This window comes from Dermacentor silvarum, chromosome 2 (genome assembly GCF_013339745.2).
Source record: "Dermacentor silvarum isolate Dsil-2018 chromosome 2, BIME_Dsil_1.4, whole genome shotgun sequence".
NCBI classification, from domain to species: domain Eukaryota; kingdom Metazoa; phylum Arthropoda; class Arachnida; order Ixodida; family Ixodidae; genus Dermacentor; species Dermacentor silvarum.
In genome coordinates, this window is record NC_051155.1 from 149,579,253 (window position 1) to 149,601,648 (window position 22,396).

The 22,396-nt window shown below is 47.6% G+C and overlaps 1 protein-coding gene across 1 annotated transcript; it reads left to right on the top strand.

The window, feature by feature from the left end:
- Window positions 1-128: 128 nt before the first annotated feature.
- LOC119440473 (leukocyte elastase inhibitor A) lies at window positions 129-12,619 on the top strand. The gene is given in 4 exon segments (XM_049661716.1): window positions 129-583; window positions 7,311-7,846; window positions 7,848-8,086; window positions 10,247-12,619. Coding segments are annotated over 3 exon segments (1,242 nt in total). The 5' UTR covers window positions 129-583; window positions 7,311-7,492; the 3' UTR covers window positions 10,896-12,619.
- Window positions 12,620-22,396: the final 9,777 nt, after the last annotated feature.

Genomic DNA, 22,396 nt, shown 5'->3' on the forward strand with positions numbered 1-22,396 from the left:
CCCTCCGAAACGTTGCACGAGAACCGAGCCCCAAGGCGAAACGAAAAATAAACACCCCCCCGCCTGGGAACGCGAGGTCGCCCGGCGCGAAGTGCGTACGGGGCCACACCGGGCGACACGCGCACCAACCACTACCACAAACCACTCGGCTGCCCGCCGTGCGCGCATAGACAAACGCGCTCTCCCGTCGTCGCCCGCTATCGGCCCCGTCTCTGGTGCCGCCCGCCGTCGCAGTACACTCTCCTTGTTGACCGCCGCCGCCGCAGCGGCCGCCGTAGTGGTAGTACAGCCGTCGCCGTCGTGTTGCGTGAGCGAAGGATTCACGCGCTCGCCCACTACGCGAGCGTGTTCGTCTCTATTTCGCTTGCTTCTTTCCTCATCTGACGCCTGCCCCACTGCTTCGGCCTGCTCGGCTCCCCTACGCGGAACTTTTTCTTGAGCGCACCGTCGTCCCTTGACGGCCCGGATGACATCGGCTCTGCTGCGAAGGTAGCGTGTACCCAAGAGGAAAACTCGCCGGCTTTCGACTGCGGGACTAGGCTTTCGCCTTACAGAGCGGCGCAAGCGAACGTCTCCGAGGTAAGTGCGTACCCTATCGGTATTCAGTTCGCACGTATGTGTATTAGACGCGCGGTATACGTGCATGGAACGTGTACGCTTAGCGCGACAAGTCCAGAAGGTGGGGTTATTTGGGGCTGTATTGGAGTCACTCTTCTCGGATGTCTGTTTCTTTTGTCGTTTGCTGCGTCGTCGAAACGATAGCGTGATAGCGACAAGGGCTGTTCTTGATGAGATTGTGGGCAAGCCACGACGGGGAGACTGCTCGGGCAGCCGCAACGTGGTGACAGGGTGCGGACCTTGGAAATGTCACGGCAAATGTTGTCATCAAACAGGCCGCGCATGAGGAAAACGTAACGCGGTGTCGTGATGACCAGTGCGCAATTCATCATTCCCCTTTCCTTGCGAGCAGCTGTCCATCGCAAGGGCCCGAAGGCATTGCACCCGACTGTGGCTGGGCGTCGTCTTCTTACCACACTGAAACTGATCGGCAATGCAGAGGAGGCCACCTTCTTTTTTCTCGGCGTTTTCGGCGCTCCTGAGACCATTCTTCTTCCCAATAGAAGCCAGTAATTTTCTCTTCGTCAAGCGTTACTTCATGCAAATAAGAAATTGGTCTATAGTATTCCTCTAAATGTAGACTTCCTAAGATGTACAGCCGCAGTATCTCAGCCTAGAGCATACGACATCTGTTTTGTTACAATAACACAGAAAATTTCCGCATCGCGCAGATAAATTAATACATGAGTATTCGTGGTCGCTTCTTGGGAATAAAGAAGTATAATACGAAAAATTGAGATAAGTTACAAATTAGTAGGACTTCAATGTCGTTCAGCAGAGTATATAGTATGTTGAGGAGGCCCACGCCGGGGGATCTTGTATTCCTGCCAAGTGTGACTACAAACGTTCAAAAGAAACTAGTCGAGGAAGTGGCGTCCTTGCAGTTACTCTAGTTTCAGAGAGCAGCCCTTCGAAGTCAGGGTGTGTCCTGTTTTTAAAGATTTACAAAAGTCAAGTTTATGAACTGGGACCTTGGCACTAGATACACCATGAACAGGGAAACTGGATAGGCCTATAGATACGGCGGTCAGTATCAAAAGACTGCCCTTAGTAGGTCGGCCTTCAGCTCGTGCTAGGCGCGATAAGAACAGTTTTGTTTGCAAGACAAGAGCTCCGTTCTCAGCCCGGTCAACGTCAAGCAATCGCATTTTTGAGATGCGGCCTTGTGAGTTTAGAGAAGACATGCAAAGTGGATCCATGCCGTTCACCAGCGAAGCCGGCGATCGTTAGGCGTCATTCCCGCAAGCGAAGCTTCTGATAGGACCTTCACAAGTTCGATGATTTCAGATCCCTTATTTATTGGAGGGATTCTACACTCCATAGAAATATGATGAGATAGAGTGAATTGAACGTTGTCTACAATCGTTCATTTAGATAACATTGTAGAGAAGTAACTGGTTAACAGAGAACGCCAGTAAGTACACTACCACACGTGAAAGACCCATGACGCATGGATCTTGGAGGCCAGGCATGAGGTCTTGGAGGCCAGGCATGAGGAGTATAGTTCCCACAAAAAATTATTAGCGGGCACACAGGCGTTGCGAGCGTTAAGCTTCAATAAGAGTGAGGTGCAGCGCATGGATTTCTCCAATCTTCGCGCTTGCATCTTCAGATGGGACCTTCGGGTCTAATTTAATTATTAAGCTTAATTGTTTCCAAATTTACAAGCAATCATAGTTTTCTAAACACAGGAAGGCAATAAGCCTCTGCGCGCATGCGTGGTTATTGCGGATTACTTAACTGATAACGCAATATCTTGGTGAAAATGACCGCATTGCAAAGTCACAAAGACTTTTGAAGCCAGTAGAACGAAGTTTAGGCAAATTCATGCACTGCCCATAACTCATACGCGGCAGCTGAACCGCATGCGTACTTGACGCTTTCGTAGACACTGCAGCGCTAGAGTTCTCCCTAGGGATTTTTGTGGATCAGTTCTTCGGGACATTGTAGTGCGTCGTACATGAACGCCTGTCACGAGTCGAATTGTGTGCATGCGCAAGAGACGCCACGTAAACCTACACCTGACGGAAGCAGTCGCGGCGAGTCTATAGCGGAGCAAGTGTCCGAACTTCCCGTTGGAGGTTTTTCATTTCCGCGTCTTTGTGGAGGACTCGTTCCTCGTCCGCCTGGCGTCGGATGACGGCGGCGCGTTGTGTAGCTCCAGGCGAGCGCTATTCTCGTCGCCTCGCGGTGACGCAAAGTGCACGGCGCCATCGGCGCGTCGTTCTTGTTAGTAGAGCGACGGGGTTAGTAGGCACGGAGGGGAGAACGTTCATCGGCAGCTTAGAGAATTACTGAGGTGCAAGTTTAGACTTTTCGCTTTTGTGCTTTGAAATGAAGGTCCTCAACCTCGAAATTCCAAAGAAAATATGCCGCAAAGCCTCAGAGCGCACTGCGTAGTTCACTAGAGCAGCTTATCTACGATCGGCTTAGGTTTGATTTGCCAGAAGGTGTATGGGGGTGTTGTCTTGACATCATGACACGAAGTGTGGTCACGTGGTAGCAATACGTCGCGACTTTGTGCCAATCGCTCCGACTCGCTCGGTCGTCTGCCAAACAGACCTCCGAGCGAACTGGAGCGAATGATAAAACGTCACGATGTTCTGCTGCTACGTGACCACATACCGGGACCACTTACCATATACCTTCAATTCTGGGAAGTTGAATTTTTTCTAGAGTTTCTAGGTCGAGGACCTTGAGTTAACGCACAAAAGAAGAGAAGTTGGAAATGTCACGACATTACTCATTCGAAGGGAAACACTAAATAGAAAACTAAGTTGAGCTGCATTATTAAATAACCCTTCTAGAATACCCAAAAGAGCCATTTTTACCATCAAAGGAGGCTTAATAAGCCAAACTGATGATGGGTGGTGATGCCGCCTTGCAGTTCCTGCACCAGCTAGCCGACAGGTCGTGGATTTTGACGTAGCCTGCTCGAGCCCGAATAACGTTTTATCAGTGAACTGCATTGTGTTCTAAATGAGCGAAAGACTGACCTTAGCAAGCTTCGAGAACGTTTACTGCCTGCCACAACGCCCCCAAATACAAAAAACAACAACAAAACTGAGATCGGCGACTTCAGACTGACGTATACCGGCGCTGGCGTATAGGCACGAAAAAAAAAAATGATGTTTGACCGTTGTTTTCCTTTATTTAACCTTCGTTTTCTCTCTAGTATTGCACCTCCTATAGCACGAATTTAACTTTAACAAAAATAGTGTTTTGAAATAAGACTTTATCATATTTAACTGATTTACGGATTATATTTAGGGCCCCTTTAACCTCGTAAGGCCCAAACACAGCGCCCACTACATGAAACTCAGAACAACTAATCTTGTTCACCTTTATTTTGGTCCATGGAGAATAAGCTTGTGAAAAAGAACTCTAATACAATAAAATATTACGTAAACAATTAATTAGTACAGTAATTATTATTTAAAATTCGGCTATAGGCCTGCGTTAACTCTCGTGCCTAAATCACAATTTTGAGGTAGCACACTGAGCATAGCAAAAATGATATAATCCGAATCTCAGCAGGGTTTAACGAGCCCAGCGAATGTCTAAAATCGGTGCTAAGTAGGATGAGGCCCAGCTTTCGCAGGCGATTCGTTTAACTCAAAGCGCGTGTTGCAAATATGAAAGCAATAACAAAAAAAAAGAAAGAAAATGAAAAGAAGATATAACTAATTGTATTTACTACGCAGAAAGTTTCTTAAACTGCATTTTGTTTTCACGTGCGACAGCGTATAATGGCACAGACCGTAACGCTCATTAGCCGTGGCCCTACCCAATGCTTAGCCCGAGCTTGAATGAAAGATTACCCGCCGCATTAGCTCAGTGCTTATGACGTTGCACGGCTGAGCTTGAGTTCAACGGTTTAGTCCCGGCCGTGGCGGCTGCATTTCTATGGGATGGAAATGCAAGGACGCTCGAATACTTAGGCTTAGGTGCACGTTAAAGAACCCCAGGTGGTCCAAATTAATCCAGAGTGCCCCACTACGGCGTGCCTCATAATCATTTCATGGTTTTGGCACTTAAAACCCCAGACTTTAACTTTGTTTAAAATAATCGATTCAGGTAAGTCATGCGAATGGGTTGTGCAAATTTCTCGCGTGAATCGAATGCGCGGGGCAGGTACCATAAAAAATCGCCACGTGGATTCACCATGCAATGAATGGCCAGAGGGTGTTTGCGCCATGCGCGAACTCGCGTGCAACAGTGTGGCACGTGACACCCGATGCTGGCAGTATACATCTTGGGAGTAGCGCTGACATCATCAGTGAGCTACGTGTAGATGCTGTGATATTTAGGCCTGGATAATCATCCAGCCTGCATTCAAGTTTGCACGACGGACTTGCAGTAGCTAAAACTAAAGAATTGCAAGTCGTGTACTCTGGAGTTGTTACTATTTTATATATACTGTAAAATAAATTACCCTTTGAAATGTAAATAAGGATGTAAATAGGTCTATAATTCACACGCTTGCACCATCTTTAGGTGCAAGAGGGTGAGTTGTATACTGATTTACACCCTTATTTACATTTTTTGAAGGGGTACATTATTTTACGGTGATATTCTTGTAGTTAGAGTGTTGTTAAAGGTGTATAGGTGGGGCCTTGCATATGTGAGAGAGTTGCAGGTTATGCCCCGCTAGGACAGTCACGACCATTTACAGCTAGCGACCAACCATGTGACCACCGGCTTATGCAACTAGCACGGTCCAAAACGCCTTACTATACAGCTACCTATGCCGTATATACAGCTTCGTGCTCACGGGGGCCAAGAGATCGGACGCCCCCATTTTGAAAGTGGTATAACCTCTGAAATTAAATTAATTGAACGTGTCGTTCATCTTGGCAGTATGTGCGGCTGTTGAGAACATAAGCAACATAACTTCTGGCATCACAAAGGCGTAGCTTAGTTCGGAATAATGCGCCGCGTCACCAGGAAATGGAACGCGTGCCAGTAGAAACTGATTGGAAGAACTGGAAGTGTTAGTGTTTTCAGGCTGATGTGTTAGAGATATTGGCTTGAATAAGGCTCTGTCGCGCATCTTCGGGGTGAGGCCACGTTTGAAAACTGGCCGCACAGTGAGTGCGTCGACAAGAAACTACGCGTGCAAGGTGTTGCTGTTTTCCCCCGTCAAAAACAGCGACACCTTGCACGCGTAGTTTCTTGTCGATGCATTACAGACTAGCCAGGCCTAGATACCCTGCAGCACATTTCACGTTAAACAAGTGGCAATCGGTGGCTTGGCGGCTAATACAAACCAACACATTCCCCAACCCCTTTGCCTTCAGTCACTATCCCCCAGACGTATGCACAGACATATGTAAGCATTGTAACTAACAACCGAGCACATCTTCAACACATAATCTGGGCATGCCCAAAGAAACAATATAATAGCAATCACTGGTCAAAAACACAACAACCAAGTTTAATAATAAGAAATGAGGAGCAATGGGAGACCGTGCTGCTCAGCTCGGACGCGGATGTCCAAGCAAGAGTAGTCCAAATGGCTGAAGACGCCGCCGCGGCTCAGGGGCTGCCGGCCGCCGTCTAAAGGGGGACGGAGGAGGCTTCTAGTCATTAACCCCTCCTCTAACCACATATTGGGCAAAATAAAGTTATTTCTCTCTCTCTCTCTCTCCCCATCAATTTTTAAAATGGCATTGCCATAGTGCGTTGCCTACATGAAGATTGTGAAACTCAATTGCAAAACGTAACGTTGCATAGTTAAAACTCGCGATTATTCTTTCCTTCCTAGATTTATCCAAAGGAAGGCCTCATTAGCGTAATTGAAGAAAAAGGTGCTTTTCAATGCAGAGCGTATAGAGAACCATAGATGTTAAAGAAAAACAAAACATACCCAGCGTAAACCGTGTTCTTTATCGCAGCGACATTCTCAATGAGAGCTATGCGATACTTTGCTGACCCCTTCAACGACGTAGATCGCTTAATCTTGCAGCCCGAAGTGCTAAAGGGACGAAATAAGAAGCCAAGCGACAGAGAGAGGCTCTGTCAGCTCGCGTGATAAGACTGCAGCCTCACCTATGTTTTACGTCATCAGTCTGATATGAGCATTACCGCTCATAGTGGCAACGGAAGTGAACTCTGCTTAAGCTGTCAGTTATGCAATTACGACACCCTTTCCGTTTCCCTTTTTCCTGCTTACATACGGTCAGCATTTGTTGCGCGCGTGACTCGTGATTCCTAAGCCGTGGGCAACGCTGACAGCCCGTATGACAGGCGAGAATAACTTCACAATTCACAGGCGGTAAGAAGAGAGACACCTCTGACGTCACCAGACGGTGAGCCCCCCCTTCCCGTGACGCGCTGGGCATGCCCTCTTTACCGCGTGATTGAAGCGACGCCCGTGTCTCTCCCACCGTTTCGATAGTCAATTCTAGTTTTCCCTCGGCCGAGCGAGGATACGGTGCGAAGGGCAACACACGTTTGCGCGCCGGTCGGGGGCTGGGTCCCTCACACGTGACCGGTTCTCGATTAGGCTCTGCCTCACGCACACACACGCACACAAGCGCGACGCACACACACACCTCGCCTTTCCTTCTCTCCTTGTGCTCTGCAGACTCGGTATTAACGGGCCGGTCGGCTTACGGCAGCCGTCATACCTCCGCTGCCTGTGGCGCGCTCTTCTTGACACCGTTTTTGTTCTTCTTTCTCCTCGCAAGGGAGGTCTTCGTCCTTCGTTCCTGACTGTTCACTGGAGGCGTCGACACCGAAGACCGCACTCGCGTCAGGCTCATTCCGAGCCGTTCTATACGTACACGGAGACGCGAGCGACTTCAGCGCGGCCGACATTTGAGGAAACTGTGGTCCGTCAAGCCTCCGTCCAGACATTCTCCGGGACAAGATGCAGTCTTCTATGCTGTCCAGAGCAGCGGTCTTCGCCCTCTTCGGCTCGTGCCTCGTCTTCCGTTGCCTCGCCGCTCCCGCCAATGGCCAGCCCAACAACCTGGTCGACGGTGGAGTTCCGGGCCCTGCCGACGTCGTGCCCGATGGCGTGGCGAAGGCCAGCAACGACTTCGGCCTGGCCCTGTACCGGGCGTACGCGAACGCCAGCGCGACGGGGAACCTCTTCTTTTCGCCGTGGAGTCTGAGTCGCGTGCTCGGTATGGTCTTGCTGGGAGCCCGCAACGAGACGGCAGCCGAGCTATCTCGCGTTCTGGCCGTGGATCGTTTCGAGGACCCAGCGGCGGCGCTCTCCTGCGCAAAGTGAGATGGCCAAGCACCTGCTGACCAGCTCGAGCGAGCTGGCATCGACCAGCATTGCGCTCACACGGGCGGGTGACGCCGTGTCAGCGGAGTACCGGGCCAACCTGGACCAGTACTTGGACGACGGCGGCGTCATGGAGGTGGATTTCTCGCGCTCGGAGGACCTGCTGAGCCGAGTCAACGGCGAAGTGTCTCGGCTCACGGGCGGTCGCATTAAGGACGCCCTGCGAAGGTGAGGAACCAGACGTCGCCGTGTAGAGAAACGTGCTTTCTTCTAGAGCAGGGACTGTGGGGGCATCGGGCAATAGCGTCGCTAAGCTCTTTTGGGTGCTAGTAGAAACGTGCGTAGATAAACGTGAAAACGTCCTGCTAGTGCGAAAATTTAGACACTAACATGTAGATTGACATTCTGTGTTTAAAGCAGGTGCCACGGGGGCAGGGGTTAATTGCTGCGGTAAGCTCTTTTTCACGATCGTACAAAATTTTGGATGTGAAAAATGTACTCGTGCCATTTGAGAGAGTCTACTACAAAAACAATGTAGGAAGAACTTGAGAACGCTTTCTTTTTGACCCTGCAACAAGCAGTTAAAGTCATGTCTGTTCATACATACATGTGTTTGACACCAATGAGCTATCGATACTCTATTGTGTGTAATGCGTCCGCAAGAGACAATTCAGAGGCCAAACACTGGTAACTCAGACTCAACGTCGTTTAGCTACCCTCGGTGAGTTAAATGTGATCAGGAAAAACTGGTTATATTTGTCACTTCGCGAGAAATCGACCGACAGAGAGTTAAATAAACGAGGCAGACGTGAGACGGGATGCAGTGGTCGACGGTAAAGACGTGGTGTTGCGGTTGCCGGAGGTACTGAAGTAAACTGTTCTGCGCATTAGCTTATACGTACAAAGTCGTGATTTTCATCGGCGAACGTCAATGAAATTCCGACCGGGGTACGCGTGCCATCTGGGTGTGCACATGTGGTGGCCTGATGAGAGTAGCACGATGCCGTCAGCGTTTAACTCTCAAGGGAAAGCAACATTTTTCGCTTGTGTAACCCATCGGCGATTGAGATCCGGCTGCGCGGGGGAAAACCGAACAGGCCTACTTACGAGCGACCAGGCGCGCATTAACGCTGTAGTGGGTGTTGAATGGGGCGTTCCACTTGGCCGTGACCGCAAATGTCAGATGGAAACTATTCTAGGAACTTCTTCAGTTTGATGAAGATTATTCGCATAACTTCCGCTTCATCGATTAGATTGATAGCTTGTGTAATACATAGCGGAAAGCTAGTGTTATTAATGCCCTGAGATTCTGTCCTTAATTATCTGGAACTTGTCCGCAGATAATTCGCACTGTAATCTGAATGTCGGTGCAACGGAAAGGGACAAGAATAACGTATTTCTGAAGTAAATGTAGGAGTAATCTATGTTTCCCTATCTCTATGCAATCAATTAGCTAACAATTTAGCTGGGTTCACTATAAGGAAACTAAGTTCTTAAAAAACTCGAGATATCATCGTATTTGATCATTTTTATTTCTTTATCTACCTAAACTTGATAATACTTTAAAAATTCCAATTCTCACAGCTGGGTATACTTTTGTGGCACATGCATAACGCTGGGTCCTTTTCAGAAGCGTAAGTAATCAGATAAACTCACACCGTCTCTGTGCGACAGGGTATTGTTGGGAATTTAATCGGTTCTTATACATAATCCTTCTCATGACAATATTTCTCCTCATGCATCTAGCAAGGAAAGATTTAGTTATACTATAAAACGCAGTATTAATGCACATGATAGCCTGGAGCTAGGACATTTAGCGGGGCCAGACGCGCGTTTTCTTAACGGCCTTACTTTTCTTCTAGTAGATGGAATCACACTGAATGACTGGAGAACGCTTTTGTTAATGCTGTAATATACATATATACGCTTCTACATATATACGCTTCTACGCTATAGCTCTTCAGTATTATCAGCCGACATTGTTTAGAACTATTGCTAAAAAGATAAAAGTATAGGTACCACAACCTTTACTTTCAAGGTTTTACATGCGCACGTCTTCATCCGAGGCACAAGACACTTTACGTTATCCTCAAGGATACTTTGCCACCAAAAAAAAAAAAATGGAAAGAAACAAAAATTACTTTCGCCATCATTAACGTGACTGTCCTAACAACGGAATGTGGTCGTGCCACTCATACTCCGCCGACTAGCACGCGAAAACCACGAAATCAAAATCGATGAAAGCAGCAACGTGGAGCATCCCCAAGCTGTTTTACAGCAGCAAAAAAAAAAAAAAAAAAAAAAAGAAAAAGAAAAGAAAATTCGCCTAACGTATACGGTATGATAGCGGGAAACACGAGCTAAGCCGACTTTACTCTTCACGCGCAGGTCCCCGGACCCTCTGAGCAAGCTGCTTCTGCTCAACGCCGTCCACTTTCGTGGCGTCTGGGAGAAGGCGTTCAACCCGAACGACTCCTTCGACGGCACCTTCCGCGGCGCCACGCGGAACACTCCCGTGCGCATGATGAGCGGCAAAGGCAAGTTCCCGCTGGCGTACGAAGGCGACGCGTACGTGCTCGAGCTCCCCTACACGGGCGAGAGCAGCCTCGTGCTCGCCCTGCCCAGGCGTCGCAACCACAAGGACCTGAGCGACATCGAGGCCCGGCTCGAACAGATCCTCGTGACGGCCAAGCCCGAGCTGCGTTCCATTGAGGTCGAGCTGCCCAAGCTGACGGTCCGCAGCAGCCTGGACCTCAAGGAGCCTCTCAAGAAGATGGGCGTCAAGGCGCTCTTCTCGGAGCACTACGCCGACCTCAGCGGCATGCAGGCGGAGGGAGGCCTGTACGTCGAGGAAGTGCACCACGACGCGGCGCTCGAGATCGACGAGAAGGGCACGGTGGCGAGCGCCTCGACGGTGGCCATCATCGTGAGCCGCATCGGCACGCCGCGTTTCTCGGCCGACCGACCCTTCGTGTTCGCCATCAAGCACAGGCCAACGGGTCTCCTGCTGTTCGTCGGTCGTGTCACCGACCTGTGAAAAAACAAGAAGTGACCCCGCGGCTGCTAAGCAGTTTGAGGGACGTAGAAAGTTATGCGCTGGTGATAAAATAACTGCGCCCGTTAATGTGCCTTGTACCGGCACACTGACGGGTAGCGTCTCAGTGCTGTGTTATACGTGTACCACGAGGTTGCTGGGGCGTTACTTAGCAAAGTGCCTCTTCTGAGAAAATCTGTGATCAATATCGATTCGGAACAGTCAGTTCGTTGGGCAAATAGTGTGACCTTTCGAACAGAAAAAAAGGGGGTGAACTCTGCTAAAAGTTGTGAAGAGTTCCTTCAACAGCTTGAATTTCTCGTAACAAGAAATGTTCTTATGGCGCCAGAAAACGGACTGAGCTTTAGCTATTCGTTCAGTCCAGTGCAAATTCAAGCTTTAGCATCCAACGTAAACCTGCAAAAAACATCCGTTCAAGGTTGCGGGCATGTGAGGAGGATGTTAATCACACCACCAAACCGGTGGGGCCCGACAATGCCTCAAAAAAAATTTTTTTTCGGGACGGATTCGAGGAACCTTGTTATTCCAAGAATTGTATTTCTTGGCCATTGAAAAGAACAGTGAGAATATGCCCGGTCGAGCTGAATAAAACTGACGCGACATCACTGGTCGAGAAACTCTAATGCCTTTACTCCATTTGCAGCCTTCCTTGAAAACACACGTTGTATTCCAAAACAATGAGTTAGCTAGCTAAAGCTGCAAAATGTTCTATAAGCTCGAGTTTTAGAACATTTGATCAAGGTTTAAGATTGCTCGTCCACCAGCATGTTGAAACGAGGCAAATACGATAAGCTGTAGGAGCGGGAAAGCTTTCTGAAAGGACACGTGGCCTTGACTGCATTTCTTTTTCCTGCAATCTCTTAGGTGGGGACAGTGCTGGACACGCCTACCAAGAAATGTATTTTTTATTTCTATGTTTTATAGTGTGATCGTGAACGCGGCTGTGCCGCTATTTGCTGTATATACGCATGTCGTGTAACGCTGATGAAATATGTGGAGAAGTGGTATATTTGCATGCAATGTCATAATTTAGAGCAAAATTTGGCATTGCCATGTTTCGCATCGTTGCTATTTCTGTCGGGCGCCGTCCCTTACTGGAGAAGTGGTTAATGTTAAACGTGTGCAAGACCATACAGGGACTTGCTATCTTTCCCATCTGTTTCTTAAAGACAGCTATTTGTACTTAGCGTACACATGTACTTTGCCAAAGATCTTTATTGTGAGTGTGAAAACAAAAACTTTATATATGCGTGCGATGAGAATATGCACGGCACTTTATGGTTCTAAAGCTTTCTTGCCACCTCCGTCTTTGCGATTCAAACAGCAGCATTTTTCTGACACCTTGCGTGTGTCAGCGAAAAAACTGCTCCAGTTTGTTAGTACTGACTGATGAACTGCTGTTTCTTGTCATATAGTCTGTGATTGTCCTCGTTTTGTAAATAGGTTATCAACAGTCGTCTTGTGTGCGCGAACTATTTGTGAACAAAAATTAGAGCTTCGCTCACGACATTGGCGATTACGTAAATAAATGAAAGTTGTGAAAAGAAGCAATACAGGAGTGCTAGTGCAGATTCACTGAGTAACTATAATCAAACCTCCACCATTTTCATGTTGTTTTAGCGTCGATCGAGTTCGCTGTGCAGTGGACACTTTCGTACTTTCGCGATGTTTATGGTTGTTTCATAATAAAAGATAATTGGAAGCTATTTGTTTAAGCGCTTCATTAGTCTTTTTTCATCAACGAGTACCTCGGTGATCAGAAAAGTGCTGTCCGAATGTTGGCAATCATGCGTGCGTATGACTAAGCTAACAAAACAATTCGTCGGCCCTCCCACTCTGTGAAGATGGTTAACCGGCACAGCTGAAACGTGCGGCCCCGGTGTTTATCATTGGGTTAATCCCGATGGTACATTAAAGTCTTTCTCAATTATTGGTTACGTCTTGGTGTTTCTTAATGAGGTTACACAGACGTTCGGCTGCGACGGAGAAAATGACGTCACTGACGGTATGCCCGCATTCCGCTGTTGTCGCAATGCCACTTGCGATTCTTCAAAATTAAATTGCTTCAAAATTATATCTGCTCGTCACGTAAGACGGACATACCCCCTTAAGCAATGGCTCATACTCTTCTAAACGCGGCCTCCCCATTACGACGACAGAAGAGAAGCGAAATTCTACTCTGGAATGATTAGCGGTAACACAGCCACCTGTGGAAGCAGACGACGACGACGAACGCGGGAGCAGTGGCACGAGCGCCTGCTGAGCACAAGCACGAGCCAGCTGCGGAAGAAGACGACCACGCTGGAGCTAACGCTGATGGTGATAGTTTTCTGTGGACAGGCGATTTCGCCTAGCCATTTCAAGCTTCCCTTTAAAACTCATTCCCTTCTTGTTTTGTTCATATCAACGCAGTAATCTTTCTTTACTTCATCATTTTTACAGTTCACTTAAGAAAAAGTAATTTACCCAATGCTTTTCTTGATTTCATTGTCTGTACGCTTTACGTGATTGTGACTAACGAAATCGGGTCCCTCGGTTTCCCTTTATCTCGTTCATTATATAGTGAGGGTCTCGACTCTGCAGCTTTTATGCCTTCAGGTACCATACGAGGGTTTATTGGCCAGTTGTCTGATCACACGTTTACGTACTACGTTTTGTCTGCGTTATAAAGAATGTTCTACATCCGCTGCCATGGTCGTCAGTTGCGGCACTGGCTAACACTCCCAGGGCTAGATCTAGTACACATACAAGGTTTTTCAACGAACACTTTAAAAAAATTTAAAGGTTGCCTGTGGCAGGTAGCACAATTCTAGTTCATGAGCTGGTGTACTCGAAGAGGCGGACAATACTTGCACACACAAAGAAATTGAAATGTATAACCGACTAATTAACAAAAAATCACTCATTAATTTTTAACTAATTACTGTCACAGACCCCGTGAACGAGGCGCAAACACCGGACCAAATTCCAAAGCCGACTTATCAACTTCCGAAAATAATCCCACGAAAGCAAGGACAATCAAGAATGGGCCCTCTGGTCCGCCAGCGAACGCTGGTTGCTGTCCAAAGACCGAGTCAGAGCCGAGAGTCGTCAAAACACAACAAAATATATTCTTCACACAAGGCAGTTACACACACACACTTGCACACTTAGGCTAGACACAACACAATACAATTCAGATGGGTAACCACAAAACACAGGAAAATAATTAGCGACAAGCTCCAAGAGTTCAATACGTAAAGTACAAGATGAATTGGAACACTAAGTGTCCAATCGTATTCCCCCGTGCTGGTCTTGGAGTCAGACGATCTCGGCGTAGCTCGGGGCAAATCTCGAAGAAGAAACTTCTTCCGGAAATGCAGACGCTCGATGAACTCGTCGACTAGCTTGCCGGGGAATCCCCTTTTTCCGCAGACGATCAGTCTTCACGTTACATCTCTTTACCGGAGCGGTCTGATCCCCCTTCTGATTCTCGCACGGCGGTTTTATACTCTCCGCCGGGGTTCTCGAACCTTCCTATCGGAGTCGTGATCCTGTAGCATGGCCAAAGCCTGGGAATCTTCTAGTCAATTCTCGCATCTTCGACCGCCGCCGTCGGAGCGTCATCGAGGGGGGGAGGGGCGTGATGACTCATCCTGTTGGCGCAGGCTCACGCTGTAGTAATTCTCTCTCTCGACTCGCCGGGTGAGAAGGTGTCTTGGCGGTCGCGCTCTCTCTCTCTCTCTCTCTCTGGTTACCGTCGCCTCGTCTATGCTTCTTCTAGACGTCTAGACGCCGTTGGTCGCGTCGCCCGTTTGAAGCGTATACGGCTCTCCCCCTCTGTTGAAACTGTCGTGGTGCGGGCGTGCTTCTTTCGCTGGCTTGCGGGACACGTGGCGCGCACCCCAACTACACGCTCTTTTGTGACAATTACCTTATGTATCATATTGCAATTTACAAATCCTAGTCGTGGAGTTCGCAAGGCGGATCCACTTGGAACAAATTCTCAGGATGACGCCAGTTTCGAGATATTAATTCCCGAACTTTGCGGAGAAATGCATTGGTGTTCCAGTTACTTTGTTAACAAAACGTCGTTTTATGCATTGAAGCACAAAATTAACTGGAACGCCAATAAATGAACAGCCCTCCAAGTCAATTCTGACTAGAGCACTGCACAGGCCGATTTTTTTCAGCCCGGCCCGGGCCCGTTTTTACGTTGGGCAGCCCGCCCGAGCCCGATCAAAACTTTTATGGCGAGACCCGGGCCCGGCCCGGGCCCGGAAATAATCTACGTTACCCGCCCGGCCCGGCCCGCCACCCCTTTACCTTAGGCCCGAGCCCGGCCCGAGCCCGATTCGAAACCGGCCCGAGCCCGGCCCGAGACCGAAAAATAATGTTTTTCAGAGTTGAGATGCCCGAGAATAACTCACTGCACGTTACATGCACACCACCATAAAGCCCGAGCCCGGCCCGGGCCCGCGTCAAGAAATCCGAGCCCAGCCCGGGCCCGGGTCAAAAAGCACACGCCGTGCCCGAGCCCGGCCCGAGCCCGTGAAAAAACGGTTCTACCCGGCCCGGCCGGGCCCGGGCTTTCGGGTAAGCCCGAGCCCGTGCAGAGCTCTAATTCTGACCACCTGGGATTTTTAACGTGTACCCAGTGCACGGTACACGGGCGTTTTAGCGTTTCGCTCCATCGAAATGCGGCCGCCGCGGCCGGGATTCGATCCCGCGACCTCGTGCTTAGCAGCGGAGCGCCATCGCAGCTAAATCTCCAGGGCGAATAAGTTGGAATCAAAGAGGTTTGAAGAGCGGCACATACACAGTATTGCATACCCAGTTATATGTAACTGGGTACGCAACAATAATAACAACAATAATAATGATAATAAGTTAAAGAGTTTTATTGAAGAACGGCACATACTCAGTGTCACATAACAGTAACCCAAGTTCGGTTCCGGTAATGGTCGGTTTCGAACCCGGTTGCTTCAGCACGGCAGCCCGACTCTGTTCCCATTAGACAATGCATGCAATGCCTAGTCACCGAAGTCGGCTGGAAGTTTGGCGCAGAGAAACAGACATACAGCAAACTGGGTGAATTTCCCGAGGAATGTTAATCGCATAAAAAAAAAAAAAAAATCCGCGTGAAAGTGCGCTGCACCAAAGGGCGTTAGAAGTATAAATGAGCGCAATGCAGCAGGTGTTCAAGTAGATAAGTTTTTTTTGTAATCTGGTGACGATCAGCACTGTAATTAACTATTTTGTTGGGTAATATAAACAGCGCGAGTTAATGAAATTCCGCACTCTGAGTCAATACCGGGAATTACATTGCACAAGCGATTAGATGAAAAAAGTTCAGGATGTAAATAGCCCTTATATATTTTGTTTACGTAACTAAATATGACCATTTTCTAAAGTGGATTTCAGAAGTGGCCCACACACAGTTGCACATTGATCGCACTAAGGGAGAGGGGCGTAGCGGCAGGCTTCAATTATTGTGCTGGCTTTTGGTGTCCTCACGTTATGGCGTCTCTTAATTAGAATCCCATCTCATCTGAACACTGTCGCGCTTTTTTTTAAATGGCTAGTACGAAAACGAAGTCTTTTAGCCTACATACATATTTACGGATTGCCGCATTACATGTTACAGCTCTAGCTGTGTACTTATTATCTTTGAAATAGCAAGAGATAGTCCTGTAAAAAAAAAAAAAAAAAAAAAAGTTAAACACAAGCTAGAGTCTATCATTCTGCGCACGTTTAACACTCCTGCATGACAAGCTAAGAACAAGCTAACCTCATGCATGTCAAGACAAAACAAGCTAAGAAGATAAATCTACGCTTGTAGATTAACCGGTAATGACGCAGACACTTGATGTGAAGTTCTGATAATATTTGTGCAATAATGTTTGCAGGTTTCCTTCATAATAGCGAAATAAATATCCACGAAAAGATTACCATGACGACATTTTGAAAGAATCGTTTGGACAACAAATGTCCATGTCGACAACTTCTCATTACTTTTGTAATTAAAAAGAAAAAAATTGCTCTACAAGTGGCTCTCGAATGTATACACTGAGCAACCAGAAGACAACAGTATTTCTGCTTCTATTCATGTAAGGTTCCTGAGTTCGAAGGCAGACACGTAGGTGGGGCTGGTTGCGGTAATATTGCTGGGCAAGCTATTGCAGCCACAGAAAAAAAAATACGAAAACAAAATCTAGAAAGGAAAAGCACGCAGCTTGTATGGGAAAAGAGGGATTGCTTAGAATGGTTCTAAAATATAATTTTATTGTTTAAAGTGCTCTTCAAAACCTAATTGAGGAACTCTGTCTTGTATCGACGAAATACAGTTTTATAGAGATTAAACAGATTTCATATCACGGAGAGTGGGACGATCATACGTTGCAAGTCACTGATCGGGGTCTGACATAACTCGAGAACGGGTACTTATCCGCCTTGCATTTCTCAAGACGAAGCTTCGAGTCACTCAACCCACTTCCTCGTATAACCTCGTGGCTGATTGTGCACACGGCTAAGAAATTTGCTACGTCCATGATGGCGACGAGAAGAAATGTCAGGCTGCACAGGCGTTTCATCCGAACAAAAGAACCATATAATGCTCGCTGCGGAGGCCTTATGAAAGATCCTGAGATACTAAAATGCAGCGAACAGTGCTTCCGAATACTGAAAAGAAGCTAAATAAGGGATCGTAAATTTACGTACGTTCTTGGAGACGCAGACAAGGAGTTGATGATGAGGCAAAGCACCTACAGCACTATAGAAGAGAAGAACGGGAACTACCTTTGGGAAATCAGCGAAGTTCGTGAGTGACAGCTAAGTTCAGCAGAGTTCACGGTTACATTGGTTACTTCTATTCGTACTAACACAAAGATATTCAGAGTTGTTCGACAAGACAGCGCTATCACTTGCTAGGGAGTAAGTGTACTGCTAGATGGGATCTGTAAGTGGAATTTGTCATTTTCTGTTTGGAAGGATCGATCCCAAGTAGGAGCTTCAAATAAGGAATCACCTTGGCGCTCTTTGGCCACATCTGGCCCTTGCGCCAATAAACCCCAATAATCATCATCATAAGGAATCACCTATCTGTGGAAATTTTGCGGATGGAAACGGACAGACGAGCAGTGGGAAATCGCGTGGGAAACAGCTTGAAACAGCATAAAATTAAAAAGAAATTCGTTCAAATGACGATTGGACTAACTATTCTTCAGTGAGTCTCACGAACAGCGCATTCTCTTGCAGGAGAAAGGAGGAATGCACCAATGTTCTTATAGTACAGATGACTGTCTGGAAATAGTCACGTGACTGAATGGAAATATTACGATAGGTTTGCGAAAGGTAGAAAGCATGCGTCAGTCCCAACTGCTCTCGACTTTATCGCGGGGAACGCTGTGGAAGATTTTCTAATTGAGGAAGATGCGGCTCCTTTCCATTCTGCAAACATAAGCAGCTTGTAAGAAGCTATAGTATGATAGAAAGAGCGTAGTGATCTTGTGCTCAATACCGCACTGGCATAGAGAAAGACAATCGCCGTGCTAACGTAGACAGCTGACAAGGAAATATAAATATACGAGGAAAAGGGCACCTTGAAAATGACGCGGATAAAAAGCAGTATGTAGTAAATGTAAAACCCGTTCATATGTGACTGGATTTCCAAAAGAAAAAAGAAGTCGCATGTATGAGTAGCACGACGTTCTAATTTCTTATGAATTCGTCGCCGACGTGTGTATAACTTCGGTGTACCTTTGGAAATTTCAGCTTTTTATGCTCCCGTGATCGCCATTTATGCTTATGAATGCGAGATCCCATCGCGAGAATATTGCGTGTGCACGACTTAGGAGACGCTACTGCCGAATAGGGACACACATAGGTGAAATGTTTGGCCAGCGGTATAAACCAGCTATAGGGTGATAGGTTTGTTATGCGGGCTGAAAAAATTAAAGAAAAACGGGGGCTACATGCCCGGCTCGCACGTCACCGAGCTGGAGTTGACGAAGAGCGAGAAGATGAGCTCAGTTCCTTATGCCGGCTGTAGCAGATTAGGGACACGGCCCCGATGAACACCCAACTGCAAATGGTGCACCGGTTGCGCTCGAGGAAGAATCTAGTCAGGTCGGGGACCATTAACATCGCGTCATTCTGAATCAGCGCCACGTTCACGGGCTTGGGTATGAGCATCCGGGAATAAACCAATGGAGGCGATACATCGTTGGCGGCTGTTTGCTTGGTCACCCGCTGCGTCGACTACGAGCTCTTCCGAGTGGTCTACGGAGGGACCCCACCTGAGTGTTGCCAGAGCACCTAACTTAACAAATTCTAAGAAAACAGCAACGATGGTTTGCAGGCGCGACGGCACAGCTGCCTTTCAAACAGTGTAGTAGGTGCAGTTTTAAGAAATTGGGTGGTCCGACGCTAATGCAGAACCGACTCCCGAAGCGCGTTTTTTATACATATACCTTAGCTCGTGGTGGTGGTAGATTGTAGCTGCAGGTGGGTTTATCTTGGCGAACGAGGCCAGCAATTCGCTTCTTCTTATGATCTCCTGCGGTTTCACTGCAGTATGCCACCACAAGTCCAGCAAAACTGTACCTGGTAAGCTGTTATGATGGTCATTTTACGACTCTCGAGAACGTGAACATGAAAAGCGCTTTCATTTTCATGTAATTCTGTGAGTGCATAGCTATGATTTCCCACAGACGCACCTCTCGCATTCATTGATGAGATCTGAACTGAATTCTGGGGTTTTACGAGCCAAAACCATGATTTGATTATGAGGCACGCCGTAGTGGGGATGAGGTCAGCAAACTGCTTCTACATTAAGATCGAAAGTGATCGTTGCGAAAATTGTTATGATAGACTTCATGGACTCGCAGGTGATCTATGCCGGATCCTAATATGGTTAAGAAAAAAAGGTCATTATACCATGAGCTGTTTACGATACCATTTTATGTGCATGTTCCGCTAAGGACGCTCATAAGAACGAAGATAATTTTGATTCAAGTCGGCCTCCTTCCTCTACTCGATTTTGCATATTAGATGAGGCTCAATGTTTCTTGCCTTGGTAACAAGCTCAAGAACAATCTACACCTCCTCGGGACCTCTGTACGAGCACATTTAAAAAACTGAAGGTTCTGGTTAGGATGCGGCACAATTTGACTGAGCAATTTTTTTTCTTTTTTCCAGAATAAAGCAACAACATATTTAACGCAATCGTGGCGAACAAGCATTTTATAAGTTCAATTGACTGACTTAACAACCATGCATTGCAATCTAGTGCATCTGTAACAGCGCCTGAAGCGGACAAAATTAACTGAATGTATAGAATCGTCCTCAGTTATAAACATTATACAAACACGAACACCGGTTCACGGCGGTGGTCGTAGGCATAATTTCCCGGCTTACGTACGCCTTAGTGTCAGCACGGAACACCCAGAAACAGCGGAAGAGGTTGCGATAGCGCTTGCGCTTACCGACCCCTCTGCGAGGATGTTCTTAGTGACCCACAATCTACAGTTCGTAAATATACGCGCGGGGGCGCATTTTCTCCAAAGCTCTTCAGATCCTAAGGAAAGCTGGTCGACAGCACTTCGATAGCACCGCGACCATGTGGTTCCCAGCGCACGTCGCCACCCCCACCGACGAGGGCCCCCCTAACTTGAATGAGACGGCACACCGCTCTGCGTCAGAACAGACCCACTGCACAGAATCAGAGACCCCCTCTTCGAGGTCGGACCTCCTGGTGCGAAACACGCGAGAACGCTTAGTCAGATGCAACGACATCACCGAGCACTACCAGTTAGGCAGGAGCATATTGCCCCCACCTCACCCCAAACTGAAACGTCGCCAGGCAGTCGTCTGGAGACAACTCCAGACACAGACCTTCCCCAGTCCGGTGCGATTGCGGTACATTTTCCCCGCGCAATACCCGAATGCTCTTTGCAAGTTATGCCAGGCAACTAGAGCGACGCTCTCGCACATGTTGTGAGAGTGTCCTGTTATAGCAGCGAAAATGGCAGTAGGGCCCCGGAGGCTCTGGCGTCGAAGTGGGCCGCCGCTCTGCGCAGCTCCAACCTCAAGACACAAGAGTGGGCAGTCCAGCGGGCCCGGGAGGCGGCGACGAGGCAAGGCCTCGAAGTCCCCTCATGGGAGAAGTGAGCCCGGGTCGTTAAACTTCGCCGGATTTTCAATGAAGTTGTTTCCATCCATTCATACTTTTGCAAAGCGCATGTATGTAACCAAAGCAGATGTACATGCATGCATAAAAATTGCCTCGTTCTTTTTTGTTTCAGTATTACGTTTAAATAATGTGGAGTTTACACAATTTTGGTATCTGCTTTTGTTGTAGAACTACCACTAATGCTGAGAGTAAATCTAATTTCGCTAAACCTGTTGATTAGTGGCAATACTCATAAAAAATGAAGAAGTTCGGACCCAAGAAGAAATCTGTTTGCAAATATCCGTTTCTAAATGCTACAAATTTCATCTAAATCAATTGAGCAGCTATTTCATGATCGCATTTTTGCGCTCCTCGTGTGTTTGAATGAGAGGGCTCGAGGTAGGGCTCCATCGTATGCAATCTACATACTGACGCATACAGCAGCAGAGAGAAAAACAACACCGACTTCTTTCTCATTAAAAGTCTTTGCACGCCATATCAGACCGGAAGGCCGAACGCCGGCCCTTGTGCGGATTGCACTGTCCTTTACGTTGTGGCGCTGACAGCCACCGAGCGCTGGCGATGCCCGTCATGTCCAGCGATGTGGCAATCGTCATTGTATTATAACTATTTGATGAATGTCTCGGTGAGCTGGCGAATCTTCGCGGAATGCAATCGCGTGCCCGTTGATCGCATAGACCACCGATGCGTGCGATTCATCTCTTTTGGCAGAGATTCGGACGCCGAGACAGCCATTGCAAAGCCATAAAACAATAATTGAAGTGACTAAATGCCACGTGTCAAGCTGGTGATTGGCGAGGTAGTGCGAAAGTAAAGGAAGTTCTGGAAGTCGTCACACATGGCGTGGGATGGGTAGAGGCGAGCACACGTAACCAGAAAGGTACGTAAGATTTCCTCAATTGGTAATTATTGATGTTGTGCGCTTTTTTTTCTCTTGGCTGATTCCCACGGAAAGCCGCACAATTCCTACCGCCGGCACGCAATTCGACGTTGTGCGCAGCATTCGTTGTCGATTGTGCAGCCACAATTGCTCGTTGATTCCTAGTAAGGAAATCGGGAGTCTGTGGAGTATTGACTTCTACGCAGTAATAAGGCAGAGCTATAAGAACATCTGGTGGTCTATTAAAATAACAGAATGTGTGCCAAAGTAACATAACCTTTGACGAGAATGGCAGGTGATGTGAAGAAAATACGACATTTGTAGGCGTACAATGGAGCCGTCTTACGCAAGACGGGATAATTATTGACTCACAAAAAATTGACTGGTGATGATGATGATCGTGACGATGATTATGGTGAAAAGTACGTCCTT